Here is a 22141-nt window from a genome sequence, read left to right as displayed (position 1 = left end):
GAGTGAGTGAGTGTGAGGAGGACAGTCCAGGTCACTGCATGTGTGAGTGAGTGAGTGTGAGGAGGACAGTCCAGGTCAGTGTGTGTGAGTGAGTGAGTGAGTGAGTGTGAGGAGGACAGTCCAGGTCACCGCGTGTGTGAGTGAGTGAGTGAGTGTGAGGAGGACAGTCCAGGTCATCGCGTGTGTGAGTGAGTGAGTGAGTGTGAGGAGGACAGTCCAGGTCACCGCGTGTGTGAGTGAGTGAGTGAGTGTGAGGAGGACAGTCCAGGTCACCGCGTGTGTGAGTGAGTGAGTGTGAGTAGGACAGTCCAGGTCAGTGTGTGAGTGAGTGTGAGGAGGACAGTCCAGGTCACCACGTGTGTGAGTGAGTGAGTGTGAGGAGGACAGTCCAGGTCACCGCGTGTGTGAGTGAGTGAGGTCACCGCGTGTGTGAGTGAGTGAGTGAGTGTGAGGAGGACAGTCCAGGTCACCGCGTGTGTGAGTGAGTGAGTGAGTGTGAGGAGGACAGTCCAGGTCACCGCGTGTGTGAGTGAGTGAGTGTGAGTAGGACAGTCCAGGTCAGTGTGTGAGTGAGTGTGAGGAGGACAGTCCAGGTCACCACGTGTGTGAGTGAGTGAGTGTGAGGAGGACAGTCCAGGTCACCGCGTGTGTGAGTGAGTGAGGTCACCGCGTGTGTGAGTGAGTGAGTGTGAGGAGGACAGTCCAGGTCACCGCGTGTGTGAGTGAGTGAGTGTGAGGAGGACAGTCCAGGTCAGTGTGTGTGAGTGAGTGTGAGGAGGACAGTCCAGGTCACCGCGTGTGTGAGTGAGTGAGTGTGAGGAGGACAGTCCAGGTCACTGCATGTGTGAGTGAGTGAGTGTGAGGAGGACAGTCCAGGTCAGTGTGTGTGAGTGAGTGTGAGGAGGACAGTCCAGGTCACCGCGTGTGTGAGTGAGTGAGTGAGTGTGAGGAGGACAGTCCAGGTCACCGCGTGTGTGAGTGAGTGAGTGTGAGGAGGACAGTCCAGGTCACTGCATGTGTGAGTGAGTGAGTGTGAGGAGGACAGTCCAGGTCAGTGTGTGTGAGTGAGTGTGAGGAGGACAGTCCAGGTCACCGCGTGTGTGAGTGAGTGTGAGGAGGACAGTCCAGGTCACTGCATGTGTGAGTGAGTGAGTGTGAGGAGGACAGTCCAGGTCAGTGTGAGTGAGTGAGTGTGAGGAGGACAGTCCAGGTCAGTGTGAGTGAGTGAGTGAGTGAGTGAGTGAGTGAGTGTGAGGAGCACAGTCCAGGTCACCGCGTGTGTGAGTGAGTGAGTGAGTGTGAGGAGGACAGTCCAGGTCACCGCGTGTGTGAGTGAGTGAGTGTGAGGAGGACAGCCCAGGTCACTGCGTGTGTGAGTGAGTGAGTGTGAGGAGGACAGCCCAGGTCACCGTGTGTGTGAGTGAGTGAGTGTGAGGAGGACAGCCCAGGTCACCGTGTGTGTGAGTGAGTGAGTGTGAGGAGGACAGCCCAGGTCACCGTGTGTGTGAGTGAGTGAGTGTGAGGAGGACAGTCCAGGTCACCGCGTGTGTGAGTGAGTGAGTGAGTGAGTGAGTGTGAGGAGGACAGCCCAGGTCACCGCGTGTGTGAGTGAGTGAGTGTGAGGAGGACAGCCCAGGTCACTGCATGTGTGAGTGAGTGTGAGGAGGACAGCCCAGGTCACCGCGTGTGTGAGTGAGTGTGAGGAGGACAGTCCAGGTCAGTGTGTGTGAGTGAGTGAGTGAGTGTGAGGAGGACAGTCCAGGTCACTGCATGTGTGAGTGAGTGAGTGTGAGGAGGACAGTCCAGGTCAGTGTGAGTGAGTGAGTGTGAGGAGGACAGTCCAGGTCACCGCGTGTGTGAGTGAGTGAGTGAGTGAGTGAGTGTGAGGAGGACAGTCCAGGTCACCACGTGTGTGAGTGAGTGAGTGTGAGGAGGACAGTCCAGGTCACCGCGTGTGTGAGTGAGTGAGTGAGTGTGAGGAGGACAGTCCAGGTCAGTGTGTGAGTGAGTGTGAGGAGGACAGTCCAGGTCACCGCGTGTGTGAGTGAGTGAGAGGAGGACAGTCCAGGTCACCGCGTGTGTGAGTGAGTGAGAGGAGGACAGTCCAGGTCACCGCGTGTGTGAGTGAGTGAGGTCACCGTGTGTGTGAGTGAGTGAGTGTGAGGAGGACAGTCCAGGTCACGGCGTGTGTGAGTGAGTGAGTGTGAGGAGGACAGTCCAGGTCAGTGTGTGTGAGTGAGTGTGAGGAGGACAGTCCAGGTCACCGTGTGTGTGAGTGAGTGAGTGTGAGGAGGACAGTCCAGGTCACTGCATGTGTGAGTGAGTGAGTGTGAGGAGGACAGTCCAGGTCAGTGTGAGTGAGTGAGTGTGAGGAGGACAGTCCAGGTCACCGCGTGTGTGAGTGAGTGAGTGAGTGAGTGAGTGTGAGGAGGACAGTCCAGGTCACCACGTGTTTGAGTGAGTGAGTGAGTGTGTGTGAGGAGGACAATCCAGGTCACCGCGTGTGTGAGTGAGTGAGTGTGAGGAGGACAGTCCAGGTCAGTGTGAGTGAGTGAGTGAGTGAGTGAGTGAGTGAGTGAGTGTGAGGAGGACAGTCCAGGTCAGTGTGAGTGAGTGAGTGTGAGGAGGACAGCCCAGGTCACTGCGTGTGTGAGTGAGTGAGTGTGAGGAGGACAGCCCAGGTCACTGCATGTGTGAGTGAGTGAGTGTGAGGACAACAGTCCAGGTCACTGCATGTGTGAGTGAGTGAGTGAGTGTGAGGAGGACAGTCCAGGTCAGTGTGAGTGAGTGAGTATGAGGAGGACAGTCCAGGTCAGTGTGTGAGTGAGTGAGTGTGAGGAGGACAGTCCAGGTCAGTGTGTGAGTGAGTGAGTGAGTGTGAGGAGGACAGTCCAGGTCACCGCGTGTGTGAGTGAGTGAGTGAGTGAGTGAGTGTGAGGAGGACAGTCCAGGTCACCGCGTGTGTGAGTGAGTGAGTGAGTGTGTGTGAGGAGGACAATCCAGGTCACTGCATGTGTGAGTGAGTGAGTGTGAGGAGGACAGTCCAGGTCAGTGTGTGAGTGAGTGTGAGGAGGACAGTCCAGGTCACTGCATGTGTGAGTGAGTGAGTGAGTGTGAGGAGGACAGTCCAGGTCACTGCATGTGTGAGTGAGTGAGTGAGTGTGAGGAGGACAGTCCAGGTCAGTGTGAGTGAGTGAGTGTGAGGAGGACAGCCCAGGTCACTGCGTGTGTGAGTGAGTGAGTGAGTGTGAGGAGGACAGCCCAGGTCACTGCGTGTGTGAGTGAGTGAGTGTGAGGAGGACAGTCCAGGTCACTGCGTGTGTGAGTGAGTGAGTGTGAGGAGGACAGCCCAGGTCACTGCATGTGTGAGTGAGTGAGTGAGTGTGAGGAGGACAGTCCAGGTCACTGCATGTGTGAGTGAGTGAGTGAGTGTGAGGAGGACAGTCCAGGTCAGTGTGTGTGAGTGAGTGAGTGAGTGAGTGTGAGGAGGACAGTCCAGGTCACCGCGTGTGTGAGTGAGTGTGTGTGTGTGAGTAAATGAGTGTAGTAACAGTCACTGTCACTGGTGACTGTTAGTGAGTGTGTGTGAGGAGGACAGTCCATGTCACTGTGTGTGTGCGTTTGTTTGTGTGCGCGTGTGGCCCCCACACTCACCCGCCAGGGTGGCTCCTGCTGTCTCCCGTCTCCCCCTGCCCCTCGTGGCTGGGCGGCCCGTCCTCGGCAGGGCACGGCTTCTGTGCAGAGGAGCAGCGAGACGAACACGTCAGACCCCCCGCACGCGCGTGAGACACACACACTGTCCCGGGAGCCATGACGAAGGGCGCCGAGCACCCCGCCTGCGTCCCCAGCCAGACGGTCACGGCCCAGGGCCACAGCCCCTCCTCCCCGCCGCGTCTCCAGGAGGGACCGCAGCCCTGGGGCGCACACTGCCCCGCAAACAAGGGTCTCTGCTGGAAAAGAATCCCAGCCCCCCACCGCTGACTCCGTCCGGGAAGGAGTCTGGACCACCTGTCCGAGGAGACCGTGCTGCTAACCTTGCTGTGAGTCTCATCTTCATCTTCCTCGTCCTCATCCCTCTCTCCTCTCCTCTTTCGGCAAGAGGGGGTGGGGGCTTCTGGGGAGCCCTCAGGCTGACAGAAAGCTCCGCTGTCCCGGGACAGGGAGTCCCCCTGAGCACTGACAGACTGGGGAAGAGAAGAGGGGTTAATACACACTGACTGACTGGACACTCCAGTACATTAACACTGCACTGAGAGAGAGGGGTTCATACAGACACACTGACTGGATACTCCAGTACATTAACACTGCACTGAGAGAGAGGGGTTCATACAGACACACTGACTGACTGGACACTCCAGTATATTAACACTGCACTGAGAGAGAGGGGTTAATACAGACACACTGACTGGACACTCCAGTACATTAACACTGCACTGAGAGAGAGGGGTTCATACAGACACACTGACTGACTGGACACTCCAGTACATTAACACTGCACTGAGAGAGAGGGGTTCATACAGACACACTGACTGACTGGACACTCCAGTACATTAACACTGCACTGAGAGAGAGGGGTTAATACACACACTGACTGGACACTCCAGTACATTAACACTGCACTGAGAGAGAGGGGTTCATACAGACACACTGACTGGACACTCCAGTACATTAACACTGCACTGAGAGAGAGGGGTTCATACAGACACACTGACTGGACACTCCAGTACATTAACACTGCACTGAGAGAGAGGGGTTCATACAGACACACTGACTGGACACTCCAGTACATTAACACTGCATTTTAGTTTCTGGTGTCTTTGTGCTCTGGGAGTTCAGAAACCCTTGTGTGAGAGCAGAGACAGAGAGATCAGTGTGGTCATGGCCGTCTGAGGTGAAATGAGAGACTGTGGGCTGGGAGAGATCTGTGATCTTCACAGCCCCGTCGTGTTCTCTGAAGCGGCCTCTGGACATGATCTGCAAGAGGCTCAGCAGCGCTGCGTTTCCTTCCTCTCTTCTCTCTTCAGCAGGGAGCAAACCTGTAACCTGCTCCCCACGTGAAGGACTTTCCCCAAGATCACAGCACTGTGCTCGATTCCTGACGCGCTTCTGTGACGTCAGCGCCTGGACGGTCGATTGTGGGAATGAGCTGCGACTGCAGGTCCCCTGTGACACAGACACACAGACACACAGACACACAGACACACAGACACACAGACACACAGACAGCGGGGGGGGGGGGGAGTGGCCATCTTACCCTCCTGCCGCTGGACGCGGAGCCGGACTTGCCCCGGGAGGACGAAGAGGAGCCGGAGGAGCGGGAGGAGGAGGAGGCCGAGTCCGAGTCCGAGGAAGAGGAGTCGCTGGAGGGGGAGGACGCTCTCTCCTTCTCCCCCTGCCCCGGCTCCTCGGGGGGCGGCGAGGGGGGCAGCTCGGGCGCCGGGGCGGGAGGCGGGGTGCCGGCGCGCTCCGCCGCCGGCTCGCTGTCCTCGGCCCGCTGGCCCTCGGCGCTCTCTCGCGGGGCCTGCTGGGGCGGCTCTGTGGGCGCCTGCGCCGTCTCCTCGGGCAGGTCGGGTCCTGGCAGCGGGGCCGTCCTCGTCTGCGCCTGCTCCCGTGTGGGGGAGGCGACGGGGGCGGGGACTTCGGGGGCCGGCGGGTCTTCCTCACGCCCGTCTGCTCCCTGGGGCCCCTGGGTGTGCGGGGCCCCGGGGGAGTCTGCGGCGGGGGGCTCGGGCTTCGGGGGGCCGTCGGAGAAGGAGCGCGGCCGCTTGAGGCTGGGAGCGCAGGCCGAGGGGGCGGAGGCGGGCGGCGTCTCCCGGAAGAGGCGGAACTTCTTGGGAGGGGGCTGCGGGGGCGCGGGCGGGGTCCGGGCCGGGGGCTGGGCCAGGGGCTGGGCCTGGCTGGCGCTTGGGGCCGCGTCTGACTCCAGCGGGAGGTCCGGTCTGGGGGGTGGGGGTCCCGGCGGCTCCGCCTCCTTCACCCCCTCTGTCTCTGGGCTGGTGTCGGCGGGAGGGGACGCCCCCCCGGGCTCTGTCCCGGGGCCCTCGCTGGGCTGGGGCGCTGCGGCCGCCACGGGCTCGGGCTCGGGCTCGGGCCGCGGCTCCTCCCCCTCGCCAGCGGCGGAGGGCGCGGGCGCGGCCGTGTCTCCCGGGATTCCCGGCTCCGCTGGGGCGCGGGGGGGCGAGCCTCCTGCAGCGTCCCCGTCCTGCTCCTGCTGGTCCTGGGGCGCCCCGCACGCCTCCCGGCTGGCCTCCGCGGGGGTGTCGGGCGCGCTGACGTCGTCGGGCGGCGTGTCGGGCTGGGCCACGGCTCCGGCCGGGGGGCCCGCGGGCTCCTCGCTCGCCCGCCGGGCGTCTCCCGGCGCGGGACTGCGGCTCCCGCTCCCCGCCCGCGCCCGGGGCCCGGACGAGCCCGGGTCCTCGTCCTCCTCCTCGCCGGCGCTGGCGGGGGCGCCCTTGCCCCTGCCCCCGAAGGCGCCCTCGGACTCCATCTTGCGGGCCAGCAGGGCGAGCGGGCCGGGCTGGCGGTCCCGGCGCGGCTCGGGGCTGCTGGAGCCGCTGCTGGACCCGCTGTCCTGCCGCCGCAGGGCGGGGGGGGAGCCGCCGCCCCCGCCCGCCCCGGCCCCCGCGCCCCCCGGCTCCTCCAGGCTGGGGGGGCTCTGCTTGGGGGTGTCGGGCAGCGGGAAGGACAGCTCGGGGGGGGGCGAGGGGGGCGGCGTTGGCTGCCGGTGCTGCGGCGGCTGGCGGGAGCGCTGCGGCCGCTCTCTGGGGGGAGGGGCGGGCGGCTCCCTCCGGCCCCTCGCGCGGCGGCAGCTGGCCCGCGCCTTCCTCCTGCCGCCCGTGCTCTCATCTCCCTCCTCTTCCTCCTCCTCCTCATCGTCGTCGTCTTCTTCATCCTCCTCGCTCTCCTCCCTGTCGCCGTCCTCGGCGCGGGAGGCGGGAGACGCCGCTGGCGGCGGCTGGGCCTGGCGCTCGGCCTCCCCACCTTCCTCGCGGGGCGGCTTGGCGGCCGGCGCCTCCGCGGGAGGCTCCCCGATCACGCGGACCGACAGCGAGGCCACGGCGCGGGGGGGCTCCGGGGGGGTGGCCGCGGGCGGCTCCTCGCGGCTCTGCCGAGTGGACGAGCGCCGCCGCCGGCTGCCAGGCTCCCCCCTGGTGCTCTCGGCGGGGGCCGCGTCCGCGCGGGGGGAGGGCTGGGAGCGGCCCGGGTCGGGGGACGCGGAGCTGGGGGCGGGGCCGTCCCTCGCCGGCGGGCGGGCCGCCTTCCGGGCGCTGGAGCGCGAGGGGGTCTGCGGCGGGGGCGCGCAGGGCGGAGCCAGGACCTCCCGCTCCCCGGCTCCTGCGTCCGGCTCCTCTTCTTCCTCCTCCGGCTCATCCTCCTCCCCGCCCGCCGCCTTGGCCTCCTCCTCCTCCTCGGTCACGGCCCCGGGCCGGGCGGTCGGGATGGAGCGCGCCGGGCCGGGGCGTCTGCGGGTGTCCCGCTGCGAGGACGGAGAGGGGCGCGCGCGCCTCCTGCGCGGGGGCTCCGCCGCCACAGACACCTCCTGGGAGGGGGAGGGAGAGAGGAGAATCAGCACCCACGAGGCATCTCACACCACAGTAACAGTCAGCTGCACGCTGCCACTGGTGAAACCTCCTGTTCGCACCACGACACGGAGGAAAACGCCAGGCGTGCGGTTCAGCGCGAGGCAACAGGGCGGCCCGCGAGGTGAAGCGGCCCAGTGACACCGTAAACAGACCAGCTGGGGACCCAGCGGAAGTACCGGCTCGCCACCTCCAGACCCTTTCCATATAAATACTGCGGACGACAAACACTGCGCACCGCTCAGCTCTGCCTGCTGATCACGCTGGAGCACTTCTGTCGTGAAATACCTGCTGCACCGCCCGCGTTTGTGAGCTGGCTCATCACAGTCCGCCAGTCCTCAGAGACTAGCGAGCAGGAAGGGCCGCATCACATCGCAGTTCTCACAACCTGCAGACAGCACGGCGTGCGTACCGACGGCACTTTCACAGAGTTCGCCGCTCTGTGCTTCATTCGCCACTCGGGAGATTGCATGAGCTCGCTCATCGCAGTCCACCAGTCCTCAGAGACTAGCGAGCAGGAAGGGCCGCATCACATCGCAGTTCTCACAACCTGCAGACAGCACGGCGTGCGTTCGCCGCTCTGTGCTTCATTCGCCACTCGGGAGATTGCATGAGCTCGCTCATCGCAGTCCACCAGTCCTCAGAGACTAGCGAGCAGGAAGGGCCGCATCACATCGCAGTTCTCACAACCTGCAGACAGCACGGCGTGCGTTCGCCGCTCTGTGCTTCATTCGCCACTCGGGAGATTGCATGAGCTCGCTCATCGCAGTCCACCAGTCCTCAGAGACTAGCGAGCAGGAAGGGCCGCATCACATCGCAGTTCTCACAACCTGCAGACAGCACGGCGTGCGTTCGCCGCTCTGTGCTTCATTCGCCACTCGGGAGATTGCATGAGCTCGCTCATCGCAGTCCACCAGTCCTCACAGAGACTAGCGAGCAGGAAGGGCGATTTCGCAACACCGCCGCATGATGTTGCCACGGAGATTTAGTAACGGGCCCGAGAAACCGGGACCTGCCGTTTCCCTGCGAGCCACACGCAGCGACTGGAAGAGACGAGCAGTTTAACCGCCGCTCGCGTTTGGATTAAAAACTGCCACCGGACTCAAGCGGATCCGGTGGTTCTGCGTTTCATGGGCCAGTATTTTCACAGTACGGCCGCCTGGACTGCACAGGAGCCGATGGGTCTGTCCGTGACGGCAGACAGGGAGCAGGCTTTATGATCCCCAGACCTGTGCGGGGAAGGAGGTCGAGGAGAGCTCACAGGCGCACGGGCTGCTCCGATGGGAAGAGCCTGCAGGACGTCGCTCCGGGCCCTGGCAGCTGATGTCAAGCTCCCATCACCCAGTAAGCTAACCTTTGATTTCAGCTGTGCTTGCTTGTTTCCTAGTAACGTTGTCGTGCATCAGCCAGTGTTTTAAATTAATCAAATTAATTAAAATGAAATTGAAAGATGATTCCGATATCTTGACGTGTTTTAAAGAGAAGTCCACCCCGCAATGGCTCTTTTTCCTACTGTAATTAATTGTGCCCATTACGAGTTTTTTTTCAGCGTTCACGAACCACAGAAAAGGTCTGTCTTCTCGCGCAACTTTACGTTGACCAAAATGCCGAAGAGGACTGTAGCACTGCGTCTGCAAACTGCGGGAAAAGTGAGTGCAAATTATAAAAAATACTACAAATTTAAAACGCCACTTGGGAGACACTGAATATGGCTGGTGGATCGCAAACAAGACAGACGTGGCTAGGTGTTTCCTTTTTCAAGATAAATCCACAAAACAAACCAGGACAGATACAGGTTTTAGCAGCGTTAACTTCGTCACCGAAAACGTGTGCGGCGAAGTCCATTTTTCACTGTAGTCCGTGACGACTCAGCGCTCGGGGAAATGATCCCCGATGAACACTACGCTGCACTGCCTGAGTCAGGAAAGACGAGAGGGAACGGCCCGTCGGGCTTGAGCTCACACGGAAACGAACGTTGTCACACGAGGTTCGCCGACCACACGTTTACTTTCTGTCTGTAACGGGTACAATTCCAGGCCTGAGCCCGTGGGAGCTCTGAGTGGTGCCTTGGAGCTTCTTCTAATACTAATAATATCCTGACACCTCTATAGCGCCTTTCTGGGATTCACACAGCTCACGTCACCCCAAACACACGAAAAACTCGCTCGCTTTTCACAGTTCACAGGCTAGGACAGCTCTGCCGCAACTACAGTGCCTTGCGAAAGTATTCGGCCCCCTTGAACTTTTCAACCTTTTGCCACATTTCAGGCTTCAAACATAAAGATATAAATTTTTTATTTTATGTGAAGAATCACCAACAAGTGGGACACAATTGTGAAGTGGAACGAAATCTATTGGATTTTTGAAACTTTTTTAACTAATAAAAAAATGAAAAGTGGGGCGTGCAAAATTATTCGGCCCCTTTACTTTCAGTGCAGCAAACTCACTCCAGAAGTTCAGCGAGGATCTCTGAATGATCCAATGTTGTCCTAAATGACTGATGGTGATAAATAGAATCCACCTGTGTGTAATCAAGTCTCTGTATAAATGCACCTGCTCTGTGATAGTCTCAAGGTTCTGTTGAAAGCGCAGAGAGCATCATGAAGACCAAGGAACACACCAGGCAGGTCCGTAATACTGTTGTGGAGAAGTTTAAAGCCGGATTTGGATACAAAAAGATTTCCCAAGCTTCAAACATCCCAAGGAGCACTGTGCAAGCGATCATCTTGAAATGGAAGGAGTATCAGACCACTGCAAATCTACCAAGACCTGGCCGTCCCTCTAAACTTTCAGCTCAGACAAGGAGAAGACTGATCAGAGATGCAGCCAAGAGGCCCATGATCACTCTGGATGAACTGCAGAGAACTACAGCTGAGGTGGGAGAGTCTGTCCATAGGACAACAATCAGTCTTACACTGCACAAATCTGGCCTTTATGGAAGAGTGGCAAGAAGAAAGCCATTTCTCAAAGATATCCATAAAAAGTCTCGTCTAAAGTTTGCCACAAGCCACCTGGGAGACACCCCAAACATGTGGAAGAAGGTGCTCTGGTCAGATGAAACCAAAATCGAACTTTTTGGCCACAATGCAAAACGATATGTTTGGCGTAAAAGCAACACAGCTCATCACCCTCAACACACCATCCCCACTGTCAAACATGGTGGTGGCAGCATCATGGTTTGGGCCTGCTTTTCTTCAGCAGGGACAGGGAAGATGGTTAAAATTGAGGGGAAGATGGATGCAGCCAAATACAGGACCATTCTGGATGAAAACCTGTTGGAGTCTGCAAAAGACCTGAAACTGGGACGGAGATTTATCTTCCAACAAGACAATGATCCCAAACATACAGTAAAATCTACAAAGGAATGGTTCACAAATAAACGTATCCAGGTGTTTGAATGGCCAAGTCAAAGTCCAGACCTGAATCCAATCGAGAATCTGTGGAAAGAGCTGAAAACTGCTGTTCACAAACGCTCTCCATCCAACCTCACTGAGCTCGAGCTGTTTTGCAAGGAAGAATGGGCAAGAATTTCAGTCTCTCGATGTGCAAAACTGATAGAGACATACCCCAAGCGACTTGCAGCTGTAATCGCAGCAAAAGGTGGCTCTACAAAGTATTAACGCAAGGGGGCCGAATAATTTTGCACGCCCCACTTTTCATTTTTTTATTAGTTAAAAAAGTTTCAAAAATCCAATAGATTTCGTTCCACTTCACAATTGTGTCCCACTTGTTGGTGATTCTTCACATAAAATAAAAAATTTATATCTTTATGTTTGAAGCCTGAAATGTGGCAAAAGGTTGAAAAGTTCAAGGGGGCCGAATACTTTCGCAAGGCACTGTACATCCATTTCCAGAACCAAGCCCTCAGAATGTGCTCCTTTTTCACCAACAGAGGATACCCCAGCAGTGGTACTGACAGGGCCCCTCATCTGAGCGAAAAACAGCCCCCGGACCATCACCTCGATCAGGACCCCCCGGCCTAACAACCGCACTCCTTCAGTGCTTCCCCACCACCCCAACACACTTCCTATCCCCAGGACTGTTCACGACAACCTTTCCTAGCCTACAGGATGACCCCTCCACTGGGGCCCTCTTCTCTGACCGCCCCATCATCTCACATCGCCGACCACCTCATCTACTGCTCATAACCTTCTTGTCCACAGCTCCCTCCACCGCCCACACCAGGCACCTTCCCCTGCAGCAGAGCTCGCTGCATCACCTGCAAGTACACATCCCACACCACACTCCTCCAGGGCCCCTCAGGACAACTCCGGATCACCCCGGCGACCTCTTCTACCTCCTGCAACCCTTGCAGAACATGCCCAGCTATCTACACCGGGGAGACAGGAATGAGACTCGGAGGCCGCTTCAGAGAACACGACGGGGCTGTGAAGATCACAGATCTCTCCCAGCCCACAGTCTCTCATTTCACCTCAGACAGCCATGACCACACTGATCTCTCTGTCTCTGCTCTCACACAAGGGTTTCTGAACTCCCAGAGCACAAAGACACCAGAAACTAAAATGATCCTGAAACTGGGTTCACACCTTCCCCCTCCTCTCAACGACAGACTCGCTTCATCCTCATCCTCTGTATCACCCCTCTCTCCACTTCCCCCACCTGAGTGCTGCTCTGCCTCCTCCTCATCCTCTGTATCACCCCTCTCTCCACTTCCCCCCCACCTGAGTGCTGCTCTGCCTCCTCCTCATCCTCTGTATCACCCCTCTCTCCACTTCCCCCACCTGAGTGCTGCTCTGCCTCCTCCTCATCCTCTGTATCACCCCTCTCTCCACTTCCCCCACCTGAGTGCTGCTCTGCCTCCTCCTCATCCTCTGTATCACCCCTCTCTCCACTTCCCCCCCACCTGAGTGCTGCTCTGCCTCCTCCTCCTCTGTATCACCCCTCTCTCCACTTCCCCCACCTGAGTGCTGCTCTGCCTCCTCCTCATCCTCTGTATCACCCCTCTCTCCACTTCCCCCACCTGAGTGCTGCTCTGCCTCCTCCTCATCCTCTGTATCACCCCTCTCTCCACTTCCCCCACCTGAGTGCTGCTCTGCCTCCTCCTCATCCTCTGTATCACCCCTCTCTCCACTTCCCCCACCTGAGTGCTGCTCTGCCTCCTCCTCATCCTCTGTATCACCCCTCTCTCCACTTCCCCCCCACCTGAGTGCTGCTCTGCTTCCTCCTCATCCTCTGTATCACCCCTCTCTCCACTTCCCCCACCTGAGTGCTGCTCTGCCTCCTCCTCATCCTCTGTATCACCCATCTCTCCACTTCCCCCACCTGAGTGCTGCTCTGCCTCCTCCTCATCCTCTGTATCACCCCTCTCCACTTCCCCCACCTGAGTGCTGCTCTGCCTCCTCCTCATCCTCTGTATCACCCCTCTCTCCACTTCCCCCACCTGAGTGCTGCTCTGCCTCCTCCTCATCCTCTGTATCACCCCTCTCTCCACTTCCCCCACCTGAGTGCTGCTCTGCCTCCTCCTCATCCTCTGTATCACCCCTCTCTCCACTTCCCCCACCTGAGTGCTGCTCTGCCTCCTCCTCATCCTCTGTATCACCCCTCTCTCCACTTCCCCCACCTGAGTGCTGCTCTGCCTCCTCCTCATCCTCTGTATCACCCCTCTCTCCACTTCCCCCACCTGAGTGCTGCTCTGCCTCCTCCTCATCCTCTGTATCACCCATCTCTCCACTTCCCCCACCTGAGTGCTGCTCTGCCTCCTCCTCATCCTCTGTATCACCCCTCTCTCCACTTCCCCCACCTGAGTGCTGCTCTGCCTCCTCCTCATCCTCTGTATCACCCCTCTCTCCACTTCCCCCACCTGAGTGCTGCTCTGCCTCCTCCTCATCCTCTGTATCACCCCTCTCTCCACTTCCCCCCCACCTGAGTGCTGCTCTGCCTCCTCCTCCTCTGTATCACCCCTCTCTCCACTTCCCCCACCTGAGTGCTGCTCTGCCTCCTCCTCATCCTCTGTATCACCCCTCTCTCCACTTCCCCCACCTGAGTGCTGCTCTGCCTCCTCCTCATCCTCTGTATCACCCCTCTCTCCACTTCCCCCACCTGAGTGCTGCTCTGCCTCCTCCTCATCCTCTGTATCACCCCTCTCTCCACTTCCCCCCCACCTGAGTGCTGCTCTGCTTCCTCCTCATCCTCTGTATCACCCCTCTCTCCACTTCCCCCACCTGAGTGCTGCTCTGCCTCCTCCTCATCCTCTGTATCACCCATCTCTCCACTTCCCCCACCTGAGTGCTGCTCTGCCTCCTCCTCATCCTCTGTATCACCCCTCTCTCCACTTCCCCCACCTGAGTGCTGCTCTGCCTCCTCCTCATCCTCTGTATCACCCCTCTCTCCACTTCCCCCACCTGAGTGCTGCTCTGCCTCCTCCTCATCCTCTGTATCACCCCTCTCTCCACTTCCCCCCACCTGAGTGCTGCTCTGCCTCCTCCTCTCTCTTGTGCTGTAGAGTCTCTGCTGACCGCCCCGTCTCTCTCGCACCCGAAGAAGGCTCCACAGCCGAAACGTTGCGTTTTCTCTCACTCTTCTCTTTTCAGCAGGGAATAAACCTACTACTTGCTCCTTTGCAGCCTGCGCCTGTTGACCCAGCTCCCCACCTGAACTAATTAAAGAATATATATATATACTGCTTGTCCTAGCTGGTTTAATTATTTTTTGAAGTAATTCCCCTTCAGTTATTGCAAATTCAGTTCTGGCTGGGGTCTCTACTGAATACATCTCTAATAATGTTACAGTGAAACGGGGGGCAAAAAGTTGCTTTGAAAAAATAACTTAGAAAAACTTACATAAACGTACAGCATTATTATTAACAGTGCTAAGAGAGACTTTCTTATTAGAAAAGATTCCCACTGTATCTCTGCACAAGGTAATTTCTTATTTAACCTTTACTGCACAATTACTTCTTGTATGTGATGGGTGACCTCTCTGGGGGTGAATCTACTACACATCGGGCAACACAGACTCCTACTTTTTGACAGAATCTTACCAGGTGTGCAAAATATATTCTTAGAGTGAGAAGCCAAGTTCCTCATCTGTCTTAAGCAGTTCCTTGTTAAACGTGGAATAATAACAACCACAGACTGAAACAACTTATTGACAAAGTATCCAACAAACCCGCTGGAAATGACCTACCCAGACAAGCCTGGGTCGAGCTGAACCGACTAAGAACCGGACACGGCCGTTTCCGGGCCACCCTACACAAGTGGGGGCTCACTGATGACCCAACTTGCGAACGCGGCGACAGCAAGGAGCAGACGGCCGACCACATCCTACACTCCTGCCCTCGCTTCAGGTGCCCTGGCAACTTCACCGATTAGGATGACGCCAGCCGCGGCCGGCTGAGGCACCTGACTGTGACAATACGACTATGTAACCTCTGCACGTTGAGCTCATACGAATACACATATTAAATGTGGTGGCACACAAACATGAGCCCATCCAATTAGAAAAGCCTTAACTTTTCTTAACTGAATTAAAAAAGGACTAAACTTGGTATTTCAAGACTACAGGAAAAAATAAAATAGGTTTTTTTTTAAATTAAAAAAAAAACGTTACACGTTCCATACAAATAATCGAAAAGATGACAATGTCACAAACTAGTTCTATTTTAACCCACGAAAAGCAAAACGACTGGTTTTTCTACGATCAGGCAGGTGTGAAAGGGGCGATTACAAAGTGACGATGACGGAGAGATGTTTTCGTGGACTTGACAGACTATGACTAAATCAAAGATCGGTGACTAAATTTAGGCTTTCAAGGGGAAAACCCGTGCAAGAAAACTGACGCAAGGCAGAAGACATGGACTTGTGCAAAAAGCCACATCTGTCCTGGCTACAATCGCCAACACTCCAGCTCATTTAAACGCGCCAGCAAACTTTATTTTAGTTATAATGAAGCTGCCTCTGCAAACAAGTTCTTTTCTCAAAGAAATCGTGACTTACACCTACCGAGCTGATGACTTCAGAGCCGCTGTATGCACCTTTTGCTATTTATGTTGTACACAAATTCAATTATAAAGTCAGTGTGAAGTTTTTGTGGGTCAGTATTATTATACCCAGGCCTGAACAAGTTTTATTTACAAATAAATGCTTTCTTTGCAGCTTGTCATGGTCTTTGGAAAAAAATAAGATTAACAGCACTGGTATATCGGTCATTTAATGAAAACCAACCCCAAAAAAAACATTTTTTAAAGAAAGCTGACTGGAAACTGAATTGACATAACATAACAAAAACTGCATCTCTACCGTACACTCCAGTACATTAACACTGCACTGAGAGAGAGGGGTTCATACAGACACACTGACTGGACACTCCAGTACATTAACACTGCACTGAGAGAGAGGGGTTCATACAGACACACTGACTGGACACTCCAGTACATTAACACTGCACTGAGAGAGAGGGGTTCATACAGACACACTGACTGACTGGACACTCCAGTACATTAACACTGCACTGAGAGAGAGGGGTTCATACAGACACACTGACTGACTGGACACTCCAGTACATTAACACTGCACTGAGAGAGAGGGGTTCATACAGACACACTGACTGGACACTCCAGTACATTAACACTGCACTGAGAGAGAGGGGTTCATACAGACACACTGACTGGACACTCCAGTACATTAACACTGCACTGAGAGAGAGGGGTTCATACAGACACACTGACTGGACACTCCAGTACATTAACACTGCACTGAGAGAGAGGGGTTCATACAGACACACTGACTGACTGGACACTCCAGTACATTAACACTGCACTGAGAGAGAGGGGTTCATACAGACACACTGACTGACTGGACACTCCAGTGCATTAACACTGCACTGAGAGAGAGGGGTTCATACAGACACACTGACTGGACACTCCAGTACATTAACACTGCACTGAGAGAGAGGGGTTCATACAGACACACTGACTGACTGGACACTCCAGTACATTAACACTGCACTGAGAGAGAGGGGTTCATACAGACACACTGACTAACTGGACACTCCAGTACATTAACACTGCACTGAGAGAGAGGGGTTCATACAGACACACTGACTGACTGGACACTCCAGTACATTAACACTGCACTGAGAGAGAGGGGTTCATACAGACACACTGACTGGACACTCCAGTACATTAACACTGCACTGAGAGAGAGGGGTTCATACAGACACACTGACTGACTGGACACTCCAGTACATTAACACTGCACTGAGAGAGAGGGGTTCATACAGACACACTGACTGACTGGACACTCCAGTACATTAACACTGCACTGAGAGAGAGGGGTTCATACAGACACACTGACTGACTGGACACTCCAGTACATTAACACTGCACTGAGAGAGAGGGGTTCATACAGACACACTGACTGACTGGACACTCCAGTACATTAACACTGCACTGAGAGAGAGGGGTTCATACAGACACACTGACTGGACACTCCAGTACATTAACACTGCACTGAGGGAGGTACAGGGGTTTATACAGACACACTCTAACCTGGTCCTGTGGACAGGAAGTGCTGTCGTAACCTTCTGAATGGTCATCTTCGTCAGGCCCTGCTGGGCTGTCTGTCTCTGAGAAAATGACAGGAATAGACACACATTAACATGGACCATCGGTCCACACACTCAACACACTGACACACGCTCACTAATCCACTCCACAGGGGTGTCAGGCTGTTAAATACATTCACACTAAAGTCACCCCAGTCCAGCCTGGAGTGTCTCACACTGCTCTGTCAGTGTCAGTGGAGTCTGATTATAATCTCAGTTAATCACTAATCAAGATCACAGTCCAGTCAGTCCAGTCCAGCCTGGAGAGTCTCACACTGCTCTGTCAGTGTCAGTGGAGTCTGATTATAATCTCAGTTAATCACTAATCAAGATCACGGTCCAGTCAGTCCAGTCCAGCCTGGAGAGTCTCACACTGCTCTGTCAGTGTCAGTGGAGTCTGATTATAATCTCAGCTAATCACTAATCAAGATCACAGTCCAGTCAGTCCAGCCTCAGACTCAGGGATAATCTGAAAGTCATGGTAACAGGCTGGTCTCAGTCAGGAAACCCAGGAGAGAGAAATTAACAGAGGCTGGCAGGCTGGCCCAGTGATCTCCTCAGAGCACACAGACAATGTGAGAAGGAGAGTTTAACTCACCTACACCCAGACAGACACACAGCCAGCCTGGTGTATCAGTATTAGCATGGTAACTCATCACTGGAGCAGCAGGCCAGGACACCAGTTCTACCACAGCCCTCCTCTCATCCTCCCACAGCTCACATCAATACCACTAATGTCAGTCAGACACTGGCTCAGACAGCTGTCAGTGTCAATGAGTCTGATTATAATCTCAGTTAATCACTAATCAAGATCACAGTCCAGTCAGTCCAGTCCAGCCTGGAGAGTCTCACACTGCTCTGTCAGTGTCAGTGGAGTCTGATTATAATCTCAGTTAATCACTAATCAAGATCACAGTCCAGTCAGTCCAGTCCAGCCTGGAGAGTCTCACACTGCTCTGTCAGTGTCAGTGGAGTCTGATTATAATCTCAGTTAATCACTAATCAAGATCACAGTCCAGTCAGTCCAGTCCAGCCTAGAGTGTCTCACACTGCTCTGTCAGTGTCAGTGGAGTCTGATTATAATCTCAGTTAATCACTAATCAAGATAACAGTCCAGTCAGTCCAGTCCAGTCCAGTGGCGCTCAGGGGGGAGGGGCCGCGAGTCGCACAGTGGCGCTCAGGGGAGAGGGCCGCGAGTCGCACAGTGGCGCTCAGGGGAGAGGGCCGCGAGTCGCACAGTGGCGCTCAGGGGAGAGGGCCGCGAGTCGCACAGTGGCGCTCAGGGGAGAGGGGCAGCGAGTCGCACAGTGGCGGTCAGGGGAGAGGGGCAGCGAGTCGCACAGTGGCGGTCAGGGGGGAGGGGCCGCAAGTCGCACAGTGGCGGTCAGGGGGGAGGGGCCGCAAGTCGCACAGTGGCGCTCAGGGGAGAGGGCCGCGAGTCGCACAGTGGCGCTCAGGGGAGAGGGCCGCGAGTCGCACAGTGGCGCTCAGGGGAGAGGGCCGCGAGTCGCACAGTGGCGCCCAGGGGAGAGGGGCAGCGAGTCGCACAGTGGCGGTCAGGGGGGAGGGGCCGCGAGTCGCACAGTGGCGGTCAGGGGGGAGGGGCCGCGAGTCGCACAGTGGCGCTCAGGGGGGAGGGCAGCGAGTCGCACAGTGGCGCTCAGGGGAGAGGGCAGCGAGTCGCACAGTGGCGCTCAGGGGGGAGGGCCGCGAGTCGCACTGTGGCGCTCAGGGGGGAGGGCCGCGAGTCGCACAGTGGCGCTCAGGGGGGAGGGCCGCGAGTCGCACAGTGGCGCTCAGGGGAGAGGGCCGCGAGTCGCACAGTGGCGCTCAGGGGAGAGGGCCGCGAGTCGCACAGTGGCGCTCAGGGGAGAGGGCCGCGAGTCGCACAGTGGCGCTCAGGGGAGAGGGGCCGCGAGTCGCACAGTGGCGCTCAGGGGAGAGGGCAGCGAGTCGCACAGTGGCGCTCAGGGGAGAGGGCAGCGAGTCGCACAGTGGCGATCAGGGGAGAGGGCAGCGAGTCGCACAGTGGCGCTCAGGGGAGAGGGCCGCGAGTCGCACAGGAGCGAAACTAGCTCCTAACGAGCAAAGAAAAGCAGTGCATTACATAGGAAAGAGGGGTAACGCGGAGGACAGGGCAGGATGACAGGGAAGCAGCAGTGGTACGGCAGAGATCCTTACCCTCGGCCTCAGCAGCTTCTCGGGCCTCTCTCTCCAGGCGCTGTCTCAGGAGCTCCTGCTGCTTCGCCAGGTACTGCTTGATAAAACTGTTCTGACTCATCTCCTCCCCTATCTGAGAGACACACAGCGATTACCACCGAGATGCAGACTGAACACAGAGCATCAGTACAGACACAGGTAACCAGAAACACAGCCGTCTGCTCCCAGAACAACAGGCGGACATTGGTAACCAGAAACACAGCCGTCTGCTCCCAGAGCAACAGGAGGACTAGTAACCAGAAACACAGCCGTCTGCTCCCAGAGCAACAGGCGGACACGGGTAACCAGAAACACAGCCGTCTGCTCCCAGAGCAACAGGCGGACTAGTAACCAGAAACACACCTGTCTTCTCCCAGAGCAACAGGCGGACACGTGTAACCAGAAACACACCTGTCTGCTCCCAGAGCAACAGGCGGACTAGTAACCAGAAACACACCTGTCTGCTCCCAGAGAAACAGGCGGACTAGTAACCAGAAACATAGCCGTCTGCTCCCAGAGCAACAGGCGGACTAGTAACCAGAAACACAGCCGTCTGCTCCCAGAGCAACAGGTGGACACAGGTGACCAGAAACACAGCCATCTGCTCCCAGAGCAACAGGAGGACTAGTAACCAGAAACACACCTGGTCTGCTCCCACAGCAACAGGCGGACTAGTAACCAGAAACACAGCCGTCTGCTCCCAGAGCAACAGGCGGACACAGGTGACCAGAAACACAGCCATCTGCTCCCAGAGCAACAGGAGGACTAGTAACCAGAAACACACCTGGTCTGCTCCCACAGCAACAGGCGGACTAGTAACCAGAAACACAGCCGTCTGCTCCCAGAGCAACAGGCGGACACGGGTAACCAGAAACACAGCCGTCTGCTCCCAGAGCAACAGGCGGACTAGTAACCAGAAACACACCTGGTCGGCTCCCAGAGCAACAGGCGGACACGTGTAACCAGAAACACAGCCGTCTGCTCCCAGAGCAACAGGTGGACACAGGTGACCAGTAACACAGCCATCTGCTCCCAGAGCAACAGGTGGACTAGTAACCAGAAACACAGCCGTCTGCTCCCAGAGCAACAGGCGGACACTTGTAACCAGAAACACACCTGTCTGCTCCCAGAGCAACAGGTGGACACGTGTAACCAGAAACACACCTGTCTGCTCCCAGAGCAACAGGCGGACTAGTAACCAGAAACACAGCCGTCTGCTCCCAGAGCAACAGGCGGACTAGTAACCAGAAACACAGCCATCTGCTCCCAGAGCAACAGGCGGACTAGTAACCAGAAACACACCTGGTCTGCTCCCAGAGCAACAGGCGGACTAGTAACCAGAAACACACCTGGTCTGCTCCCAGAGCAACAGGCGGACACAGGTAACCAGAAACACAGCCGTCTGCTCCCAGAGCAACAGGCGGACACAGGTAACCAGAAACACAGCCGTCGGCTCCCAGAGCAACAGGCGGACACGGGTAACCAGAAACACAGCCGTCTGCTCCCAGAGTAACAGGCGGACTAGTAACCAGAAACACAGCCGTCTGCTCCCAGAGCAACAGGCGGACACAGGTAACCAGAAACACAGCCGTCTGCTCCCAGAGCAACAGGCGGACACGGGTAACCAGAAACACAGCCGTCTGCTCCCAGAATAACAGGCGGACTAGTAACCAGAAACACAGCCGTCTGCTCCCAGAGCAACAGGCGGACTAGTAACCAGAAACACAGCCGTCTGCTCCCAGAGCAACAGGCGGACACAGGTAACCAGAAACACAGCCGTCTGCTCCCAGAGCAACAGGCGGACACGGGTAACCAGAAACAGTGTCTGCACAGCACATCTACACCCAGTGTGGAAAAGTGTCCACCAGATCCGTCTGTCTCAGCACGTCTGTACAGCACATTCCAGCCAGATTAGGAACACGCATCTTTCTGGATAGATGTCTTACCTGGGAGTTGGGCTGTAGCCCACTGTGAGGGGTTGAGTGCTTCTGCAAATTCTCTAACATCAGAGCCTGAAACGACACAAACACATAGATTAGACACGAACCACAGTCACCAGCACTGGACACACTGCTGTCTCTCTCAACCAGCCCCGGACACTCTACTGAAGACTGCAGCCTAGACACTATAGGCCCTCGGTGCTCAGGATACACACTGCTAATCACACAGTCAGTCCAGCCTGGAGTGTCTCAGACTGCTCTATCAGTGTCAGTGGAGTCTGATTATAATCTCAGTTAATCACTAATCAAGATCACAGTCCAGTCAGTCCAGCCTCAGACTCAGGGATAATCTGAAAGTCATGGTAACAGGCTGGTCTCAGTCAGGAAACCCAGGAGAGAGAAATTAACAGAGGCTGGCAGGCTGGCCCAGTGATCTCCTCAGAGCACACAGACAATGTGAGAAGGAGAGTTTAACTCACCTACACCCAGACAGACACACAGCCAGCCTGGTGTATCAGTATTAGCATGGTAACTCATCACTGGAGCAGCAGGCCAGGACACCAGTTCTACCACAGCCCTTCTCTCATCCTCCCACAGCTCACATCAATACCACTAATGTCAGTCAGACACTGGCTCAGACAGCTGTCAGTGTCAATGAGTCTGATTATAATCTCAGTTAATCACTAATCAAGATCACAGTCCAGTCAGTCCAGTCCAGCCTGGAGAGTCTCACACTGCTCTGTCAGTGTCAGTGGAGTCTGATTATAATCTCAGTTAATCACTAATCAAGATCACAGTCCAGTCAGTCCAGTCCAGCCTGGAGAGTCTCACACTGCTCTGTCAGTGTCAGTGGAGTCT

At 56.3% G+C, this 22141-nt stretch overlaps 1 protein-coding gene and 2 non-coding genes across 4 annotated transcripts in view; all 3 read right to left on the bottom strand.

The window, feature by feature from the left end:
- Window positions 1–22141, bottom strand: part of acin1b (apoptotic chromatin condensation inducer 1b) — a 46671-nt gene that overhangs the window by 22226 nt on the left and 2304 nt on the right. For both annotated transcript variants that reach the window (XM_088916062.1, XM_088916063.1), the window contains exons 2-7: window positions 21290–21355; window positions 19326–19437; window positions 17089–17165; window positions 5255–7540; window positions 4035–4184; window positions 3655–3734 (exon numbers count right to left, since the gene is read on the bottom strand). In XM_088916062.1, coding sequence (XP_088772188.1) covers window positions 3655–3734; window positions 4035–4184; window positions 5255–7540; window positions 17089–17165; window positions 19326–19437; window positions 21290–21355 — 2771 coding nt within the window. The remainder of the gene's footprint in view (window positions 1–3654; window positions 3735–4034; window positions 4185–5254; window positions 7541–17088; window positions 17166–19325; window positions 19438–21289; window positions 21356–22141) is intronic.
- Window positions 17697–17808, bottom strand: LOC148833233 (small nucleolar RNA U6-53/MBII-28). The gene has a single exon (XR_016091164.1). It is a non-coding gene; the product is annotated as a small nucleolar RNA U6-53/MBII-28 (small nucleolar RNA).
- LOC148833232 (small nucleolar RNA U6-53/MBII-28) lies at window positions 21717–21828 on the bottom strand. Its single transcript, XR_016091163.1, has one exon. It is a non-coding gene; the product is annotated as a small nucleolar RNA U6-53/MBII-28 (small nucleolar RNA).

This window comes from Atractosteus spatula, chromosome 5, assembly GCF_055471065.1.
Source record: "Atractosteus spatula isolate fAtrSpa1 chromosome 5, fAtrSpa1.hap1, whole genome shotgun sequence".
Classification (NCBI taxonomy): Eukaryota; Metazoa; Chordata; class Actinopteri; order Semionotiformes; family Lepisosteidae; genus Atractosteus; species Atractosteus spatula.
Note: the sequence above shows the minus strand (reverse complement) of the source record. Positions and strands in the feature narration are given on the sequence as shown.